At 29.0% G+C, this 19913-nt stretch overlaps 2 protein-coding genes and 1 non-coding gene across 3 annotated transcripts; 1 reads left to right on the top strand and 2 right to left on the bottom strand.

The window, feature by feature from the left end:
• Window positions 1-784: 784 nt before the first annotated feature.
• Window positions 785-3040, bottom strand: LOC110604370 (protein BEARSKIN2). The gene is made up of 3 exons (XM_021742509.2): window positions 2872-3040; window positions 2437-2717; window positions 785-1543 (listed from the first exon to the last, which is right to left on the bottom strand). The coding sequence occupies exons 1-3, from the start codon at window positions 3038-3040 to the stop codon at window positions 926-928; spliced, it is 1068 nt and encodes a 355-aa protein (XP_021598201.1). The 3' UTR covers window positions 785-925.
• A 6332-nt stretch (window positions 3041-9372) lies between these two features.
• Window positions 9373-13662, bottom strand: LOC110605623 (protein BEARSKIN2). Its single transcript, XM_021744256.1, has 3 exons — window positions 13428-13662; window positions 11299-11579; window positions 9373-10206 (listed from the first exon to the last, which is right to left on the bottom strand). Exons 1-3 carry the CDS (start codon window positions 13594-13596, stop codon window positions 9526-9528), a joined length of 1131 nt encoding a protein of 376 aa, XP_021599948.1. The 5' UTR covers window positions 13597-13662; the 3' UTR covers window positions 9373-9525.
• Window positions 13663-15496: 1834 nt separating this feature from the next.
• LOC122722323 lies at window positions 15497-15603 on the top strand. The gene has a single exon (XR_006349291.1). It is a non-coding gene; the product is annotated as a small nucleolar RNA R71 (small nucleolar RNA).
• Window positions 15604-19913: the final 4310 nt, after the last annotated feature.

Below are 19913 nucleotides of genomic sequence, written 5' to 3'. Positions count from 1 at the left end.
ATGTTTTTATATTAAGAAATGATGACCCAAGCTTGATATATGTTATGTTGACCCAACTGAAGCATTTGATGAGGGCTCCAGTAAGGGGGGTTTTTATGATTACAGGTATAATGCATGCTCAGGTCAAGCTTGGTAAGAGAAAAGTTAAAATTTTTATGTATATGTTTGATCATGTACGGGATTATACCAGTTGCACAGGATGTATGTTAGGTTTGCTACGGGTCCCGGCGACCTTAAGTCGATCTGGATCCTAGCGCCGGTAGCTGTCCAGTTTCCGGGTCGTTACACTTGAGTTCTAAGCAATTCCTTATACTCGCCCTATTCTCCAGTTTACTGACTGGAGCATTGAAGTGGCTGCTTTAGACGCCAACTACCTCATATTCTCTTTCTTGCAGGTTTAATCAATTGCAACACATCTCTATTTTTCAGTTACATAACTTCCTATGTGAAACATATACTTAAATAAATTTATTAAACAAAGAAAAGTTTACTATTAAATAAAATAAAAGAGTGATGAAAAAATTGAGTTCATTAGATATACTTTTAAAGCAATTCAAAAGCTATTAAGGGTAGTAAAAATATATCATAAAATGATATTGAATTATATTATGTTATTTAATTTTGCTTTATTAAATAAAAGAAAACGTGAGTTTGGACGAAAAGGAATTTAATAGATGAAAGAAAAGACATCATTGGTAAAAATGATATCTAATTGATCTCTCAATCATAATCGTGATCATGATCCTAAATAATAATGAAATTCAAACAGATTCTTTTATGGGAAAGGTGCTACATAAGTCAAAGCGGCTATCTACCTAGATGGTAATATTTTTACAGCCGTTTGCATAATGGTCACCATATGAATTTCTTTTGATTTTTAATAAATACTAATACATGGACAAGAGAGAGAGTGAGAAGAGAATAATTATTTTCCATAGCTCCAAAAATCCATCTCCCCACGCAAAGAATGTACTGATGATGCATTATTATGATCTTCGAACCTCACTTCTTTTGAAGAATCATCGTTTCCAAGGTGAGGAGTAACAATGCGATCAAGCATACTCCATTCGTTCAACCCTTGATGGTGTTGTTGATCATGATTTGGCTGTTCGCAAGTGCCCACCTGCAGCACTGCATCGCAACTTTGAGGATACCTAAGGTTTTCACTGCCAGTCTCACAATCTCTAGCGTTTAACATGAATTGCTTAGCTATCATAGGAGAAGCTGAACCTGAACCTGAACCAAGAGCTGATGAGTAGTCATGAGTTGACATTAAGTTTTGGGATTGGAGAGGAGAGTAATGTGATGTTGTTGCAGTTGTGTGTGGGTAGTGATGATGAAGGCCGAGCTTTGATTTGTTTAATTCAAAATCAAAAGCTTGTTGATCATGAGTATTTGTTAGGCTTTGCATGAAACTTCGAGGTTGAATTATTGATGTGTTGAGTTGATAATGCTTAGAAGAATTGATGCTGCTGCTTCCTCCGTTGCCGACCTTGAATAGATTCTTCTTCTTGAAAACCTTACATACAACCCATCCATCCTCCTAAAGTATCACATTATTTTGTATTAGCTGCTAATTCATTAATTTTAGTAATTATCTATTGTCAAGTTTTTATATCTTATTCAAATTAATTATTATTATTATTTTTATAATCTAATTAAAATAAAATATAAAACGAATCATTACACAAAAAAAAATAAAAAATAAATATGAAATTTCATTGTTAAACGAAAATTTCATTGTTAAACGATTAATATTTCAAATAGTCAGATGGTACTTTACGACTTATTTTTTTATATAATTTAATTGGTAAATTTCATTGTTATTTTTTTATTTTTTTTAAATATTTAATAAAAAATTTAAATAAATTTCATTAACTTTTATAAAGTTTAAATAAACCCAATTTAATCTTTTTATCAAATAAGATATTAAATTTTGCTTGTGATTTAAAAAAAATTATTTTGTACAATTTTAAATATTAAAATTTATTTACTATTTCCATACTTATTTTTTTTACTTTGATTTTCATTTTGTTTTATTTAAAAAAAGTTTTTAATTTTAATATTTTTATTAAAAAGTCAGAACATAATTGAATCGTAAGGTAAAGTACATATTTTTAAAAAAAAATATTTAATTTAGATTTATTTGAACTTTGTGAACAAAAGTTTAGAGATTTATTTAGAATTTTTAACAAATATATAATACTATAAAACAAATTAATAAATATGTTTTTTTATGAAAAACTAAAAAAATTAATTTTAGAAAAATAAAAAATATGTTAGTTTGAGTTTAAGAAAACAAAAAAATAATTAATTAATTTTGAGAAAATTGCATAAACCTAGCAGTATTGCATGCATCCTTATAATATTGAGTGTTAAAACCCTAATTAATAAGAGAAATAGAAAGCATAGGCAATTAAGAAGAGGGAGACTGACAGTGGATGAGTTTCCTTGAATATCATCACCATCTTCAAGCCTATACTCATGCATGATCCAGTCAGTCTTTTGGCCGTGAGGAGCTCTTCCTTTATAGAAAACAAGAGTTTTCCTCATTCCAATCTTCTTGAAGCTGTTCCTAATGCACTTATCTCTTCCTGTTGCCTTCCAAAATCCTGCATTTGTTGCTCTATTTGTCCTTGATCCTGTTGGGTACTTCCTATCCTTGTGACTGAAAAAGTAACACTCATTTTGGGGAGTCGATCCTATTTTACATCTCTCTACATCGTCAATTAATATAAAATTACTCATTTCATTCCTTAAATGAAAGAATTTCAATCCGAAGATTAATCAGAAAACTACAAAACCAAACAACTCAACAAACATGAAAGAGTACTTGTAAAGAGAAATAAGAAAGAAGGTATGTGTATGTACCCTGTAACTCCCAAGGCTCCACCTTATTGAGGTCGACCTCTTTGATGACTTCCATGTCAAATCTTTGAAACGAAACCTTCTTCTTCAAGTAGTAGTGAAGCATCTCTTCATCAGTGGGATGGAACCGGAACCCAGGAGGCACACCACCAGCAGATGAAGCCGTTGCCATGAAAGTAAGATGATTGTTATTGATGAACTCCTTGTTATTAATTTGACGTAAATGGAATTTGAAGATGTAGCAGAGGAGCTCGAGTACGTGCGTGTGTATATATACATATATACAAACGCACTCGATGAGCAAGTCAATTAAGCAATTGAAGAATTGAACAATCCCTCGATGAAAAAAAATAAAGTAATAAAAGAATAAGATATAAGAGGATATTAATTTGATTGTTCCTAAAGCAAGGAGTGCAAGAACAGCTAGTAGAGGATTCTTGGGATTTTCGCCTTTGAAATATTTATATGCATTCATAGTAACAACAGTTGGAGACGCAGTCGCCATAGCTTCGGCTCTTCACATGTGAGATTACGACCTTAATATTAATCGTTAATTGATTTGTACGCTTTGGGCTTGCACATGTATTGGGATATGACCTTATGAGAATTTCTGAATCATTTGCTTGATTTCTTCATTTCCACGCTTTCTTTCTGGGTTTATTATCCTTAATCTTGGGAGATATTTGGCTGTATCATCTATCTTTTTCAATGGATCTATAATGAATTAATTAAGTAATTAATTACACAAATTTTCTATTTTTCTCCTTCTGTCTGCTCAATATTTTTTAGAAAGATTTATTATTTAGTCTTTTAGTATTGTCATCATTTACAAATTAGTTTTTATATTTTCAAAAATCTATTAAAATATTTTTATTTTTTTGACTCCATCAAAAAAATAGTTCTTGCATCTAATTCTGTTTATTTCTACTATTAAAAATATATCAAAATACCAAATAACCTCTATTATTTAATTAATTTTTCTTCTCTTTTTCTTCTTCATCGTCTTCCTTTTTTTATGGTTCATTTCATTATCAAACAAATTACTCTAACCCACACCAAATCCCTATTGCACTTTGCTCTACCAATAGTATATGCTATTATCTCGGTGTAAAGAAAAAAAATATGAGAAAGTTTTGGAAAAAGGGTTTGAGAGTTAGGAATTTTATCTAAAGTCAAAAGAGTGAGGGTAATTTAAGATTTTAAGAATTTTCTCTCCCATTTTACTAAGATTTTAACAGAAAAAATAGTTGAAAATAGACACAAGGATTTCGTTGACAGAAGTAAAAAATAAAAACGTTTTAATAAATTTCTAAAAATACAGATACTGATTTGTAATTAACGGCAATACATATAGATTAAATAGTAAATCTCTCTATTTTCTAACTATATATAGCTTTTAGCTTGTAATTTTTTCTATTTAAATTCAAAAGCTTTTTAACTATGCTAGAGAAAGAATCATATGCATATATAAAAAAGCTGCCTCCTATTGATGTACCAAAGAAAGAACCAAATAACAGAAGTAAGAGTAGATATCCAGAAGTGTCTGCATCCAACATTAAGTTGAGTTTTTTACTTAAGCTATGTGTTAAATTCCTTTTTTTTTTCTTCTTTAAACAAAGATAAAAATTTCATATTGAAAATAAACCTGCGTTTACGTGTATCAGAGATGAAATATATGAGATAGCTAATTTATTTTGAGTTCTTTTGTCAAACCTTTATTTTTTGATATAAATTTATATCTTTTAGCTGAGTTGGGAGTGAGGATGCAACTAAAGCATCCGTTGAACAGGACCCTGCACAAACCAAAACTGCAAGTTTAAGCAACTCAGCACCGTCCCCCACCTCTTCCTATCTCCTCCCTAACCTCAAAGACTTGCACACCGTATACCTAGAGAATCTTCCTAACATTTGTGATGTCACTTTTCTATTAAAAGGTATTAGGTAAAGAACAAAACTCCCTCTCTTCTTTCTCTCCTCTCTCTACTTTAACACTCTCCTCTCCAGTGGACTCTTGATTATTTATCATCGTTTTCAGGTCTCTCCCAGCTAAAATTCCATCGTGTGACTCTTTATTGGAGAAGCTACAATACAAAAATTTAAGTTGGATCTGATTTAAATAAGTTTTTTTTTTTTTGAAATGAATTTAAATAAGTTATAAGAAAAATAAAACATAAGAAGTAATTACATATTGAGAAGAATTTTTTTTATAAAAAAATTAATAAAATATTATAATTAAATTATAATGATTTTTATCTATTGTTTTTTTTTAATCAAATTTTTATCTATTGTTTATTAATTGAAGTTTAAATTATCTAACCTATTGCGTATTAAATTTATATTTTTCTAGATTTAAATTTTATTTTTAAAAATTTAGATAGTCTATAAAACCTATTAAATAATCTAGCATTACTCATAAAGCACTTTTATTTCTAAAAAGTTAAAATTTATTTTCTCTAAGTTTAGATAGTTTAACATATAATTGTAGTAACATAACTAGGTTAGTAACTAAGTGAAATAAATAAAAAATTATCACTTTTTAACAATAAAATTGGTGTATAAAAATAAATTAAATAATGAGTGAATATCTTAAGAAAAATTTTACAATTTGGAGTATTGAAATCTTGAAGACGAGAAACAAATTTTTTGAATTGAAAAGAATAGGAGGGACTAAATAGTATAATATTAAAACCTACTAAGGATTTGTTTGATAAAAGGACTAAAAAATTTGATTTTATAAAGTACAAAATATTTTAATTGGATAATTTTATAGTAAGGACTAACTAATATACTTGTTGAACATATAGGGATCTAATGATAATTTTTTCTGCTTAGGTAAAACTACCTACATACCACTAAAAAATTTAAAGATTTTCATGGGGGCATGTTGTTAGTTATATGCACTACACCCAGTCAGTTGGTTGTAGTTAAACATTATATTTCATGTATTTTTAAGTATTTAATACATTTTAATAAAAGTATTTATTTATCTTTAATGTTCCTTTAATTGGATCTCGAGTAAAAATAAAGTCTATGAGACATATTGATATGCAAAGAAAATTATAATATGATTACAATTGTGAGATTCCTAATGCATTTAAGTAATGTCTCTAAATGTTTTTTATCAATGTTATTTTTATTATTTAGACAATAATTAGAACTGTTGAAACTTGGTACATATTATGTTTTTTTCTTTTTAGAGAAAGCAACGGGTCTCATAGATTGAAATATTTGAGATATCTAGAACTAATATGTAGGTACTTATTTTATAAATAAGTACACTGAACTGATCTGTCTGAGAAATTCATATGAAGAATAGCCTGCGTCTATGAATTACTTAAGTGATGGTTGTATAAGTGATTCTTTAACTTGAAATCAATAAATTATCTTATATAGGGACTTATTATATGTTTTGATCCATCTCACACGTTACTCAATTCATGAGTAATAAATGGGGATGAATTGGGTATAGTGTATGAAAATATTTATGCGATTGAAATAAGATTCATCACCGTAGGTTTCTTAGGGAACGTTCCATTTATTCTCTACTAGCATTGATCATAAAAATCTTTATACAAAGTGGAATGAAATTAGCAAATTGAATTTGAAATTTCATTTAATAAGCCAATGGCTATTACAAGGAAACTAATATGATTTAACATAACAGACACACTCCATGAATTAATTGTTAAATCGGGATATTTGTGATCAATGGATATTAATTACACCGAAAAACTATACACTAAAAGGTTAAGTCAAACCACTATTGACATTCCAAAAATTTAAGTAGTCTACATGTTGTTAGACAATATTATTGACTTTCAAATTAATTAATTAGTTAATTATTTGTATTACCAACATAATTGAAACCTAATGGGTCACATACATAAAGAATATTATTAGAAAATAAAATGAGATGTCAAAACAAGTAGAACTTGATTGCATATAAATTTTATAATATTAGGATAAAATTATAATTTGAAAAGATTACGATTTTGACCTAATTAATCAAGTAGAGACTTAATTAAAATTATCTAAGATTTATATGGCTTGTTTATTAAAGTTATGACCCATAATTGTAATTTATTTATTTAATTAGTTAAATAAATAAATATTATTATACTCAAACCCTAGAGTTTTAATATAAAAGGGCCCTCTGATGAGAGCCTATAGACTTATTTTTTGAGAGCTTTCAGAATTCATAGGAATAATTGAGATGTAGCACTCAAAACTTTTCTACTTTTAAGCCTTAGAATTGTTCTAAGATTTTTCGATTGTTATTCTATGTGGATATCGTTAGAAATCGTCACTTGGATGGTTTGTGATTTGCAATAATTCAACAGAGACGAATGGTCTCACATTTTACTGCAAAGAAAATAAAATGTACCACTTTTATTGCTTTATTCATTTAAATGTTATTTATATTGATAAGAAAATATTTTATTTTTTATATTATTTTCGCTATGTTTAATTCGATTAAAAACCTAACTAAAAACCTAACAGTGGTGGTATTAGAGTATTGTTTTAACGATTAAAGTATAATATTGAGTTATGTTTATTATTGGGTTAATCTGATTAAATTTTGTGATAAATTTTGATGTTCTTTAGAAATATTTTTTCAGATTACGATCATGAAAATATATTTAATCTGAAATTAAAATAATTTTATTTTTTTATTAAATAGTTGAAAGTTTAAAAAAATTAAAGGAAATTGAAAAAATTTTGAAATCTGGAAATCCCAGTCGCATGAACAAAAGCTCGACCAAGCCCAGCGATGGCCACGTCGACGTGCACTGGAGTTGCGTACTATCGCTGCGTGACGGTCAACAATGTGGCCTTAAACAGGTCTCTATACAATGGAATCTTGAGTTTACAGCCTTTCTTAAGACTTTAGGTTTTGAGCAATCTTCTTGTGACTACTGTCTTTTTATGCAGTAGTATACTGACACTTTGTTTTTAATCTTGCTGGTGTATGTTGATGTTATATTGACTGGTAATTCTATTGATGCTATCAATAAGTGCAAAATGGCCTTACATTCGAAGTTTACCATCAAAGATTTGGGCTCTATGAAATATTTCTTAGATCTGGAAGTTGCCAGATCTTCACATGCAACTATTATCAGCCAAACAAAATTTATTTCTAATGTTCTCAAAGATGCAGGCATGTTTCAATGTAAACCTGCATCTTCCCCCCTGCCACAAGGCTTGCACTTAGGGAGCCTCTATCTAAGCTTGATATGTACAGAAGGCTGCTTGGCAGACTTCTTTACATTAACTTAACAAGACCCGATATTTGCTATGATGTTCAACTCCTAAGCACTTATCTCTTAGTACATATTATGACTCTGACTAGGCTGCTTGTACTTATTCCCGCAAATCTCTATTTGGATATTGCATTTACTTGGAACCTTGCCTCATTTCTTAGGAAACGAAGAAACAGACCACTGTTTCCATGTCTTCCGCTGAAGCTGAGTACTGTGCCATGGCTAATACTGTGTATGAACTTCTCTGGATTAGTTACATTTTGCAAGATTTGCAGGTTCTCATTAAACTGCCCATACCTCTGCATTGTGACAGCAAAGCGGCCATGCACATTACTGCTAACCCAGTGTTCCACGAGCGCACAAAGCATATCAAGATTGACTGCCATCTTGTGCGAGATCAACTTCAACAAGGCTTTATTTCTCCTAGATATCTTCCTACCCAAGATCAATCGGCAAATATTCTCACCAAGGCTCTCCCAATAAGCCGTCATAGCCATCTGACCTGCAAGTTGAATCTTTTGTCTCTACCAGCTTCAACTTGAGAAGGGAGTGTTAAGTTATAAAACCGCATCGTTTTAGTAAAACTGTGTCGTAATTGTTAGCTTCACTAGAAGCCTTGCTTTCTGCTGAGCTCTGTCATTGCACATGTTACGCACGTGAACTTGTCTGAGTATATAAGGAAGCATGAAGCTTCCAGACAAATTAATATTCTCTCTCTTTCAGAAATAAAGATTTCAAAATTTTTCTTTCCCTCTCCTTCAATTCGAACATCTGATTATATTAGATACTAATGGTAAAAATGATAGTTTTAAAATATTATCCATAGATATGGACTAGGATTCATGTACAAGAATCCATGTACTGTGTTCAATATATTATTTTTCTCTTTATTAGGTTAATATATGGGTCCCATTATATTTTAGATAAAATTTTTTATTTTAAATTCTGTGTCATAATTATATTGGACGAGTTTATACCCTTCCAATAGCTAAGTTGGCGTGGATCCAGTCATTATTGTTGCGAGACGTTTCTCTTCTTCCTCTTAGCTCTAACTCTGTGATGGACAATACTGGTGCTGCTTATTTCATCGCTAATCCCATTCTCATTCCCATTCCAGGATGAAGAAAAGCAGCTAGATTTCCACTTTCTTCGAGATAAAGTTATTTATATATCTATAGTACAATATACAAAACTCAAGCTTAGCCTTACACTTTCATCATTAACCAATTAACAGAGAATAAAAGAATCACAAAGAAAGTCAAGCATATATATATGAATAGAGACAATTATGTTGTTAGATCCATTTTACATCATGAACAACAGTATGAATTTCTTTTGATTTATTAACAAATAATACATAAATGGAATAGAGAGAGAGAGAGAGAGAGGAGAATTATCATTTTCCATAGCCCCAAAAATCCATCTCTGCACGCAAAGAGAGGTGATTAATAGGATGCACTGATGATGCATCATTACGATCGTCAAACCTCACTTCCTTTGAAGCATTTTCATTTCCAAGGTGAGAACCAACAATGCGATCAAGCATACTCCATTCATTTAACCCTTGATGCTGATGCTGATGATCACTTCTTCCTCCTACACCCATTTGTTGATGATGATGATTTGGTGGTTCACAAGTTCCCTCCTCTAGCCCTGGCTCACAACTTTGAGGATACCTAAGGTCTTCACTGCCATTCTCACAGTCTCTAGCTGTCAACATGAATTGCTTCGCCATCAAAGGTGTACTTGAACCAAGAGCCGAAGAGTAGTCATGTGTTGGCATTAAGTTTTGGGACTGGAGAAGAGAATAATGTGGTGTTGCTGCAGTCATGTGTGGATAGGGATGATGAAGTCCAAGCTCTGATTTATTTAGTTCAAAAGCTGGCTGATGATGAGTACTCGTTGGGCTTTGAATCAAAAGAAATTGGTTATCTTTATTGTGCATGAAACTTCTAGGTTGAATGATTGATGTGTTGAGTTGTTGATGATCAGAAGAATTGATGCAGCTAGTTCCTCCATTGCCAACCTTGAATAAATTCTTCTTCTTGAAAACCTTACACACAACCCATCCATCCTCCTAAAATATCACATTATTTTTTAATTTTTTTCAAATCAATTTTTTTTTTACAAATTTATATTAAATCAACTATATATTTCATAAGATCAAATTCTTTAATATTTTCATGAATTTTTGTAAAAAAAATACTCATAAACATTTTCAAGGGAGCAAATAATATGGATAGCTAACAGTAAAATTGTTAGAGAATAAATATTTAATGAAAAAGTTCAAATAAATCACTTATAAGTTCTAATATAAAATATTATTTTTTTAATTTTAAATATTAAAATTATTTACTAGTTCTCTTTCTTTTATTTTCATTTTCATTTTTAATTAAAAATAGCATTGAATTTGAATATTTTTTATTAAAAATAATATTTTATTAAATCACGAATTATTTGAATTCAAAGATAAATTTAATTTTTTTCTATTTGATAAAAAAGGTCACTTTGGGTTATTTTAACTTTCATGGAAATTTAGGGACATATTTGGACTTCTTTCTAAATATTTAATGCTAAACAATTTTATTAATTTAAAAAAAAAATTGATTTTACAAAAATACAAAATGTTCTAATTAAATTAAATGACCGAAAAAAAACTCAATATTTACATTATTTTACATTAATTTAAACATTTAAATTTTAGATAAACTGAAATTTTAAAAATAAAAATGTAAGTGTTTAGATAAAATGTAAAATACAATATCTTATTATTTTTTGAGTATAATAAATTAATTTCAATATGAAAATAATATTAATTCATATTTAATTAGTTAAATGATATATCTGAATTTTAGATATTATAATAAATCTATTATTTTTAATTATTATATATTTATATTATTATTTTAAATTAAAATATTTATAATTATTAGTATAAAATAAAATCTATTACGGCATATTTAACAATTTAATTATTTATTTTTAATTTTAATTTTAAAAATTAATTAAAATTAAATTTAAATATTTAAATTAAAATATAAAATAATGCAAATATCAACTTTTTTTAATTACTTGACCTTAAAAAGAAATAAGCAGATTAATTTTTATAAACTATAGAAATCTAATAATAATTTATCCTTAAAAGTGAAGTAAAAAGAGAAAGACTCACAGCGGCGGAGTTTCCTTGAATATCATCACCATCTTCAAGCCTGTACTCATGCATGATCCAATCAGTCTTTTGGCCATGAGGAGCTCTACCTTTATAGAAAACAAGAGTTTTCCTCATTCCAATCTTCTTGAAGCTGTTTCTGATGCACTTATCCCTTCCTGTTGCCTTCCAAAACCCTGCATGTGTTGCTCTATTCGTCCTTGATCCTGTCGGGTACTTCCTATCCTTGTGACTGAAAAAGTACCACTCATTTTGGGGAGTCGATCCTATTCTACATCTCTCTGCATCGCCGATTAATATAAAATTACTCATTTCATTCCTAAGAAATGAATATTACTTTTAATTACTACCGTTTAGCACTTATAAATTTAATCTATTAATAAATGTATTTAAATAAATTTAAAAAATTTCAAGTTTTACTCGTTCAACCTTCAATTCCCGTTTAAAAGAAAAAATTACCACCGTTTGAATAAAAAAAAATCGACCATATTTAAAAACCTACAATATAGCATGTCTTATCATATATTAATTTTTCTTTATTACATAAAAATGAAAAATAAAATATTTCTTTTGCCATTTTGGAAATAATTTACATATTTTGGTAATTTTATTCTAACATTTTAATTTAATAATTTATTTTAAAATTAAAAAATTTACACAAATTATATCCTAATTTAAAATCTCAATCCGCATGAAACTAGAAGTGTCTTTTTTTATTATTATAAGTATGTTCTATTTAATACATAAATAAAGGATAATTGACTTTAAAAGTCGAATATTTACACGATAATTTTATTCAAACCTTTTAATTTTGATAATTTAATTTAAATTTTATAAATTTACATAAATTTTGTCATAATTTAGAATCGAAGATAATATGTTCTTAATGAAATTTAAAGCAATTTACATAATTTTGATTCTAAATTTAAATGAAATTTATGCAAATTTTTTTATTTTAAATTAAATTACTAAAATTTTTATTATATTAAATAAAGTTTGACACCCAGATGCTTAATCTAATGATGAGGTGCATCTAAATAATTAAATATGAGAAGTCTTAGTTCTACTCCTTCAATTTCCGATCTCCAATTCAAAAAAAAAAAAGTTTACTACAGTATTTATTTTGTTTGCAACTTATTTTATAATTATACTATAATATTTTTTTTATATAAGAAGTATTGGTAGATTTTACTATAGTTTTTATAATATTTCATTTATAATAATAAACGACTAAAGTGATATATTTTCTAATTTTTTTAATTAGATATAATTTGTCTTATAAATGACTAATTTTAAATATCAATAATTTTATATAAAATAAAATATAAAATATTAATTTTAAAATTTTATCACATTTGATAAAGTTACTTCTAGTAAGAATTTTCTTATAAATTATTTTACAACTTTTATAAAAAAAATTATTGCATAAAAAAAATTATGTTACCGTCACATTTATAATAATAAAATTGACTAATATATATATTGACTAATATATATATATATATATATATATATATATATATATATATATATATATATATATAATTTATATTTTAATAATTTTTTGGCTAATTTTAATCGGATGTGAAGTATAGTCATGCTCGCCAAATTCAATTAACTATTCAAATAACATATTATAATTATATTTTATTATATAAAAATTAATAAAAAAATACATATATAAAATATATGTATATATTATTTCAATTACCTACGAAATAATATAAATTTATTATTATTTTTAAATCTTTAATTTGTATTTCTAAATCTAAATTTTATTTAAATTAATTTTAGAGCTTATATAAATCTAAAATTTTTGTTTCTATTTATAATTTTAAATTAAAAAAAATTTATGCAAATTTTTTAATTTTAAATTAAATTATTAAAATTAAAATGTTTATAAAAAATCTTCAAGAACACCTAAACTCTGGGTTTTTAAAATTAATTATCCTTTTGAATTTTTCTGTTTCAAGTCAGGTAAAAGACTGACGCAAAATATATATAATTTCAGAAATTCATGTTCTTAACTTGTACAGAATTTCAATGAGAAAATTAATAAGAAAACTCCAAAACCAAACGACTCAACAAAGTTGCCAAAAGAAATAAGAAAGAAAGGGATGCGTATGTACCCTGTAACTCCCAAGGCTCCACCTTATTGAGGTCGACCTCTTTGATGACTTCCATGTCAAATCTTTGAAACGAAACCTTCTTCTTCAAGTAGTAATGAAGCAGTTCTTCATCAGTGGGGTGGAAACGGAAACCAGGAGGCACACCACCAGCAGAAGAAGCCATTGCCATGAAATGAAGCAGCTGAAAACTAAGAAAATTATATAAACTCCTTGTTATTAATTTGATGTGAATGGAATTTGAAGATGGCGTAGGAGAGGAGAAGAGCTTGAATATATATTTATATATATACTCCAATGAATTCAAGTCAATTAAGCAATTAAACGATCCCGAGAAAAAAAGAAATAATATAACAGGATAATTTGATTGTTTCCAAAGCAAGTAGTGCAAGAACAGCTAGTAGAGGATTCTTGGGATTTTCGCGTTTGAATTATTATAATTTATATTCATTCATAGTAACAACAGTTGGAGACGCAGTCGCCATAGCTTCGGCTCTTCACATGTGAGGTTACGACCTTAAGATTAATCTGTTAAACACTTGATTGATTTTCACGCTTTGGGCTTGCACATGCACTGGGAATTAATGGGATATGACCTTATGAAAATTTCTGAATCATTTGCATGATTCCTTCATTTCCACGCTTTCTTTCTTTCTTTCTGGGTTTATTATCCTTAATCTTGGGTTCATTTTATTTCTCTGTATATATCTTTTTCAAAGGATCCATTTGTAATTAATCACAACTCTCTACTTTTCCTTTAATTTCTGCAGTACTACATATTTATATATAGAGAAAGAGAGCTAGCTTTTGTGCGTCCTATATCTCCTGATTAATCTCCAGAGCTAATATTTAAAGAGCTTAGAGAAAGAACCATATGCATATATAAGAGAAACTACTAAGGTTGTGCACAGTTTTTAGGGTATCAAACTAAACTGAAGAATGTATCGAATCGACTCGGAATTGAAAAAAAATCGATGATATAAAAATCGAACCATACTAAACTGAATTTATTTTGATATTGTTCTTTATCAAGAATCATATTGAAACTGAACTGAAACTATGCTAGACTCATATCAAACCGGAACCATTATAAAGGACTGATGAATTTATATATATATATTTAAATAATTTATAGTGATACTATAATTCTAATATATCGTTCCAATAATATATTTATATATCACGTAATTTCAATAAAATTACACATTGCAATATTGTTTAATTATTGAATATTTCTTACTATTTTATTTATCTAATTTAGGTAGTTGATTGGAGGTAGCTCATCCAACTGTTTTCCACTCCTCAAGCCAATTGTCTTTCCATGTTCTTTTGGATTTGTTTTAGTATTACTAGGCAAAGTACCTTAGTTCTACTAGATACCAACTTTTGCTAATTACTCCATCTGTACTTCTAGATTTTTAATAGCAGATTGTTGATTTTGGAAGTTGAATCTAGTTTCTCTCATAAAGGATCTAATTTCTCCCATAAAATCATTAGTGGTTGTAGCAAGAGTTTCAACTATGCTCTCCAAATTGCTCTTCTTCTCAGGTGGCTGAAATCTAGGTGGTGCTCTCTGTGGAGGTGGCAAAACTTGAGTTTGTGGTTGAGTTTTCCACCTGAGATTTGGATGATCTCTCCAATCTGGATGGTAAGTGTTGGAGTATAGATTGTTTTGCTGGCGTCCCTAATTATCCACATAATTAATATGCTCAACTTGCAAAAGAGAGTAGTCCATAGGACACTCAATGGAATCATGGTTGCCAACATAATTCTCACAGACCTGCACCACATAATTAACAGAATCAATAGTAAATTTGTCCAACATTCTAATTAGAACTTCTACTTGAGCTTGTAATGTAGAAATAGTGTCAACCTCATGCATTCCTGCAGGTATCCTAGGTGGAATCCTATCTATGGGAAACTCGAAGTTTGTGGTAGCCAATTCATCTAAAAGGGCAAAAGCTTCAGGAATTTCTTTTCTCATAAATGATCCTCTAGCTGCATTGTCTACAATATTTCTTGTGTTAGCATTAAGTCCATAGTAGAATTTTTCTATAATTATCCAATTTGATAATCCATGGTGAGGACATATTCTGAGCATGTCCTTCATTCTCTCCCAGGCTTTATAAAGTGGCTCTGAGTCCATCTATAGGAAATGATAGATTTTGCTCCTCAATTTGGATGTCTTTGTTGGTGGAAAGAACTTTTTCAAAAATTTATTTGCTAAATCATTCCAGGTAGTGATTGATCTAGGTGGAAGGTTTTATAACCATTTCTTGGCTTTATCCTTCAATGTGAAAGGAAATAGCCTTAATTTAATCGCTTCATCTGATATATCATTCTACTTATAATTATCACAAAGATCTAGAAGTTGCTCCAAATGGTTACTTAATTAGATTCTCACTAGGTAACCCATAAAATTGAAGTGCATTCTGAGACATCTATACCAAGGTTTTAGCTCAAAGTTATTGGCTTGCACTTTCTGGTCCAACAATACTTGATCCAATATGCCTAATGTCAAGTCTGACATAATCTTGAAGTATTCTGCGATTCTGTAGTTTAGCTTCTCCTCCAACCACTGGATTTGTAACTACTGCATTGTTGTTATTTCCATCACCAGTTTCAACAACTTGCAACTACTGTATTGTTGTTATTTCCATTACCAGCTTCAACAACAGCTCTGTTTTTAGCCATATTTGATTTAATTTTTAGTTTAGTTGCTATTGGAGTAGTGCTTTTGCTTTCTATAACTTTCTTTCTGTTCTGACAATAAGTGCAATTGATCTTTGGGTTGTATTGCAAAGGTTTTGCAATACTCTTATTTCTCATGTTCTACCTGTCAAAAAAGATAAAGATAAAAATAAAAATTAATAAAATGAAATAACATGTCTAAAGTAATAATAGAGTTTATTATTTTGATATTAATATTGCTAGTCCCCACCAATCGTGCCAAAAACATGACAGACCGGCGATATCCACAATTGTATGGAATCGCCTCAAGTAATAAAAATGGAGTAGAGTATCATATCCATATGGACTGGAAATTAAGTACTAAAATATTTATAAATATAATTATTATTTAGACTATCAATTATGAAAAATGATTGTAAACTTGAAACAAAATAAGAACATAAAATTAAACACTCAACAAGGCAGAATTCATAAAATAATTAATATTAAGTATTAGGGTACCTTGATTTCACTTAGACCTGATTCAATTAATTTATTTGGTTAACAATCCAATTTTAGTTACTAAATCTAGAGCAAATAATCCTAAGGTAACTGATTATCTCTCCCAAGTAAGACCAAATTAATCAACTAAAGATCATCGCCCATCTCCCATCTTCCAATAATATGATAATTCTCTAATTAATTTCACAAACACTATGATTATTTTGTCTAAGACTTCACATGTTAAATCTTTATTCCCAATCCAATTAATATTCTTGTGATATTCAATTCTTAATTTAGTTCTAAAACGTTCTCTTTCAGTATTAATCTCTGGATAAAATCATTCAAATATCTCATAAGTACTCAAAAGCATTAATATCAAGAATTGAAGAATAGATTAGTAAAGAAAATTAACTCAAATAAATTCAACAATAAACTCTATTGAGAAATTATTCAAAATCATCATAGAATAATTGTGAACGACAAATCAAAAGGATAAGAGAAAGAAAGAAAAATTCTAGATGTATGGATTTCTCCTTCTAGATCTTCCAAATCTTCCTCATTGAGTTCTTCGTGATTTTTCGCATGTATATGTATTCAAAAGTGCGTGAAAAGTCATTTAATCTCTCAATTATGATGTATTTATACCCTCTTAAGACTCTTAATTTGTGGCCCTAGTGAAAAACACAAAAAATCTAGACTTTTGGTAAAAACATAAGGCGGAGCATGCGAAAAAGAACAAAACACGGGATAGACTATGAAAATACGCGTCTGCCCCATGTTTTATACTGTATGATTTGGTTTCAAAATTTTTTGTCCAAAGAGAAACATGGGACAAAGAAAAAACACGAGATTACCCCATGTTTTTGTTTGTTTCTTCAGAATCCCTCTCCCAAGTATCTCTTTCATTCCTTGACTTGTTTTGACCTGTAAAAACACTCTAAAAGAAGTGAAAACATCAAGTAATAAACTAAAACTAAAAGTTCTAAGATTAAACATAAAAATCTAATAAAACTAATAAAAATCAATCAAAATAGGCAGATGTGGTTCTAAAACTATATGAGTAAATGTATAAAATTTCACCACATCAAATATCCACAGTTTATCGTCGTTTGATTAGCACTTCGTCCCTCAATGTGAAATTTGTATCCATTTACACAGTACTCAGTGTACACATTCACTGTATTTAGAGGTCTTTTGGCTAAATCTTGAATTAAGGGGTTGTTCACTGTATTGTTTGGTTCATGTACCTATTTCAAAAAAAATAAACATATAGAATTATTTTTTATCCTTTCACCAAATGTATTGTATTGAAAGTATTATAAAGCTTACATACACTTTGAACCATGTAGGAAAGTTGTTCTCCAATCTGATGTTTATATTGCCATCACTAATGTTAGGTGATATCCTCCATAGTTCATCAATATATATTCTTGCAATAGGATAAATTATACAACCTCAATTATTTTCATGAATATCTAACCTAGTATTTTAGAAAACTATTAAATTTTTAATTTGATATTTTCGTGCTTACTTGATAAATGGTGAAACTTCTTCGCAATTTAGTAAGATATAAAAATGAATTGCATTTCTTTCCTTCTTTGTCAATATTCTTTTCTTTGATTGACCTAGGAGTCTACCTGAATATTTGAATGTTGATAAATTTTCTTCCATCTCCTTATCTTCTACTAGACCGCCATCATCATTACGTGAAAACCATCTACCTTATGTAAACATGTGACTTAAAATAGTAAGCACAAAAAGAAGATGTTTATTCTACCAAGTATGCATTAGCAATTGATCCTTCGACTTTGGCTTTATTTTTAACATTCTTCTTTAAGATTCCATTGTACTTGTATTACATAAACAAATTAGCATACAAATTAAACATATTCAATATTTTATACTTTGAGAAAGCATTAAGGATTAATTATTAACACTCAAACGGATACATCCAATGATATTGTACAGGACTCCCAATGCGAGCTTCATATGCAATATGAATCGGAAGATGTTCCATCAGATCGAAAAAACCAGAAGAAAATATTCGCTCTAATTTGCATATTATGACTGGAATATCCTCTTCAAGCCTTTACATATCTTTCTTCCATAAGACCGTACTCATTAGTTGCTTAAAGAAAATACTTAGCTTGGTAATCTCTTCCCACACTCTAATTGGTAACAATTCATAAAAAATGATAGGCAATAATCTTTGCATGAAAATATGACAATTGGGACTCTTCATCTCGGATAATCTATACTTATTCATGTTGACACATCAAGTCATATTAGGCACATAACCATTAGGAAATCTTAGTCCCTTCATCCATTTAGAAATAACTTATTTTGCCGATTTTTACAATGCATATATTGCTTTTACATACCTGTCAATTTCTGTATTAATCTCCAACTCAGGCCGACAACATATTTCCCTCATATTTTCTCTTGCTTTTATATTATCTTTTGCTTTACCTTCAATATTCATAATGGTATTGAACAAGTTATCAAAAATTTTTTTTTTCAATATGCATTACATCAAGATTGTGTCTAGTAAGCAAGGAACTCCAGTAAAGTAAATCCTAGAATATGTTGCGATTCCTCCATCCACATGTCTTATTGATAACAACATTAACTACATCTGACCTTAACTCTGTCACACTCATTAATTCAAGACTGTTTATCTCATATAAAATTTTCTCTCCAGTATTTACCAGAGGTGCATGTTTATTTATTATATTTTTTCTAAATCATGATTTATTCTTTTGCCATAAATGGTTGTAGTTCAAAATTTTATAATGATTAACAAATCAACATTGTTTGCCACCACTTGGCAAAGTAATGCATCGGTGCTATCCATACAAAATGGGCATGCAAGCCTTCCTGTAATGCTCTAACCAGAAAGCATGGCAAAAATACGAAAGTCACTAATGGTCCATAGTAAAGCTGCCCGCATGAGAAAATTTTGCCTCTTCTCTATATCATATGTATCAACTCCCACATTTCATAATTGTTTTAATTCTTCGATTAAGGATTGCAAGAATATATCAACTTTAAACTTAGGATTATTTGGACTTGAAACTATAACAGTGAGGAACATATAGTTTGACTTTATGCACAACCCTAATGAAAGATTATATGGTGTTAGAATGATGGGTCAAGATAAGTACTATTGGTCAGATTGCCCAAATGGCTGGAATCCATCATTACACAATCCAAGCATCACATTCCTTATCTTTGAACCAAATGATGGATAACACGTATTGAATTGTTTCCATGCAAGAGAATCAGAGGGATAATGCATAACTCACTCCTCATATT

This window comes from Manihot esculenta, chromosome 17 (genome assembly GCF_001659605.2).
Source record: "Manihot esculenta cultivar AM560-2 chromosome 17, M.esculenta_v8, whole genome shotgun sequence".
Classification (NCBI taxonomy): Eukaryota; Viridiplantae; Streptophyta; class Magnoliopsida; order Malpighiales; family Euphorbiaceae; genus Manihot; species Manihot esculenta.
Note: the sequence above shows the minus strand (reverse complement) of the source record. Positions and strands in the feature narration are given on the sequence as shown.

What these genes read in the sequence shown, in the direction of transcription:
- LOC110604370 (XM_021742509.2), bottom strand. Translation starts at nt 3,040, where the DNA reads ATGGCAACGGCTTCATCTGCTGGTGGTGTGCCTCCTGGGTTCCGGTTC. An exon ending in GGAGCCTTGGGAGTTACAGG is followed by an intron (nt 2,718 to 2,871) that starts GTACATACACAT and finishes TTGACGATGTAG; the next exon opens with AGAGATGTAAAATAGGATCG. An exon ending in TTCAAGGAAACTCATCCACT is followed by an intron (nt 1,544 to 2,436) that starts GTCAGTCTCCCT and finishes GTGATACTTTAG; the next exon opens with GAGGATGGATGGGTTGTATG.
- LOC110605623 (XM_021744256.1), bottom strand. Translation starts at nt 13,596, where the DNA reads ATGGCAATGGCTTCTTCTGCTGGTGGTGTGCCTCCTGGTTTCCGTTTC. An exon ending in GGAGCCTTGGGAGTTACAGG is followed by an intron (nt 11,580 to 13,427) that starts GTACATACGCAT and finishes TCGGCGATGCAG; the next exon opens with AGAGATGTAGAATAGGATCG. An exon ending in TTCAAGGAAACTCCGCCGCT is followed by an intron (nt 10,207 to 11,298) that starts GTGAGTCTTTCT and finishes GTGATATTTTAG; the next exon opens with GAGGATGGATGGGTTGTGTG.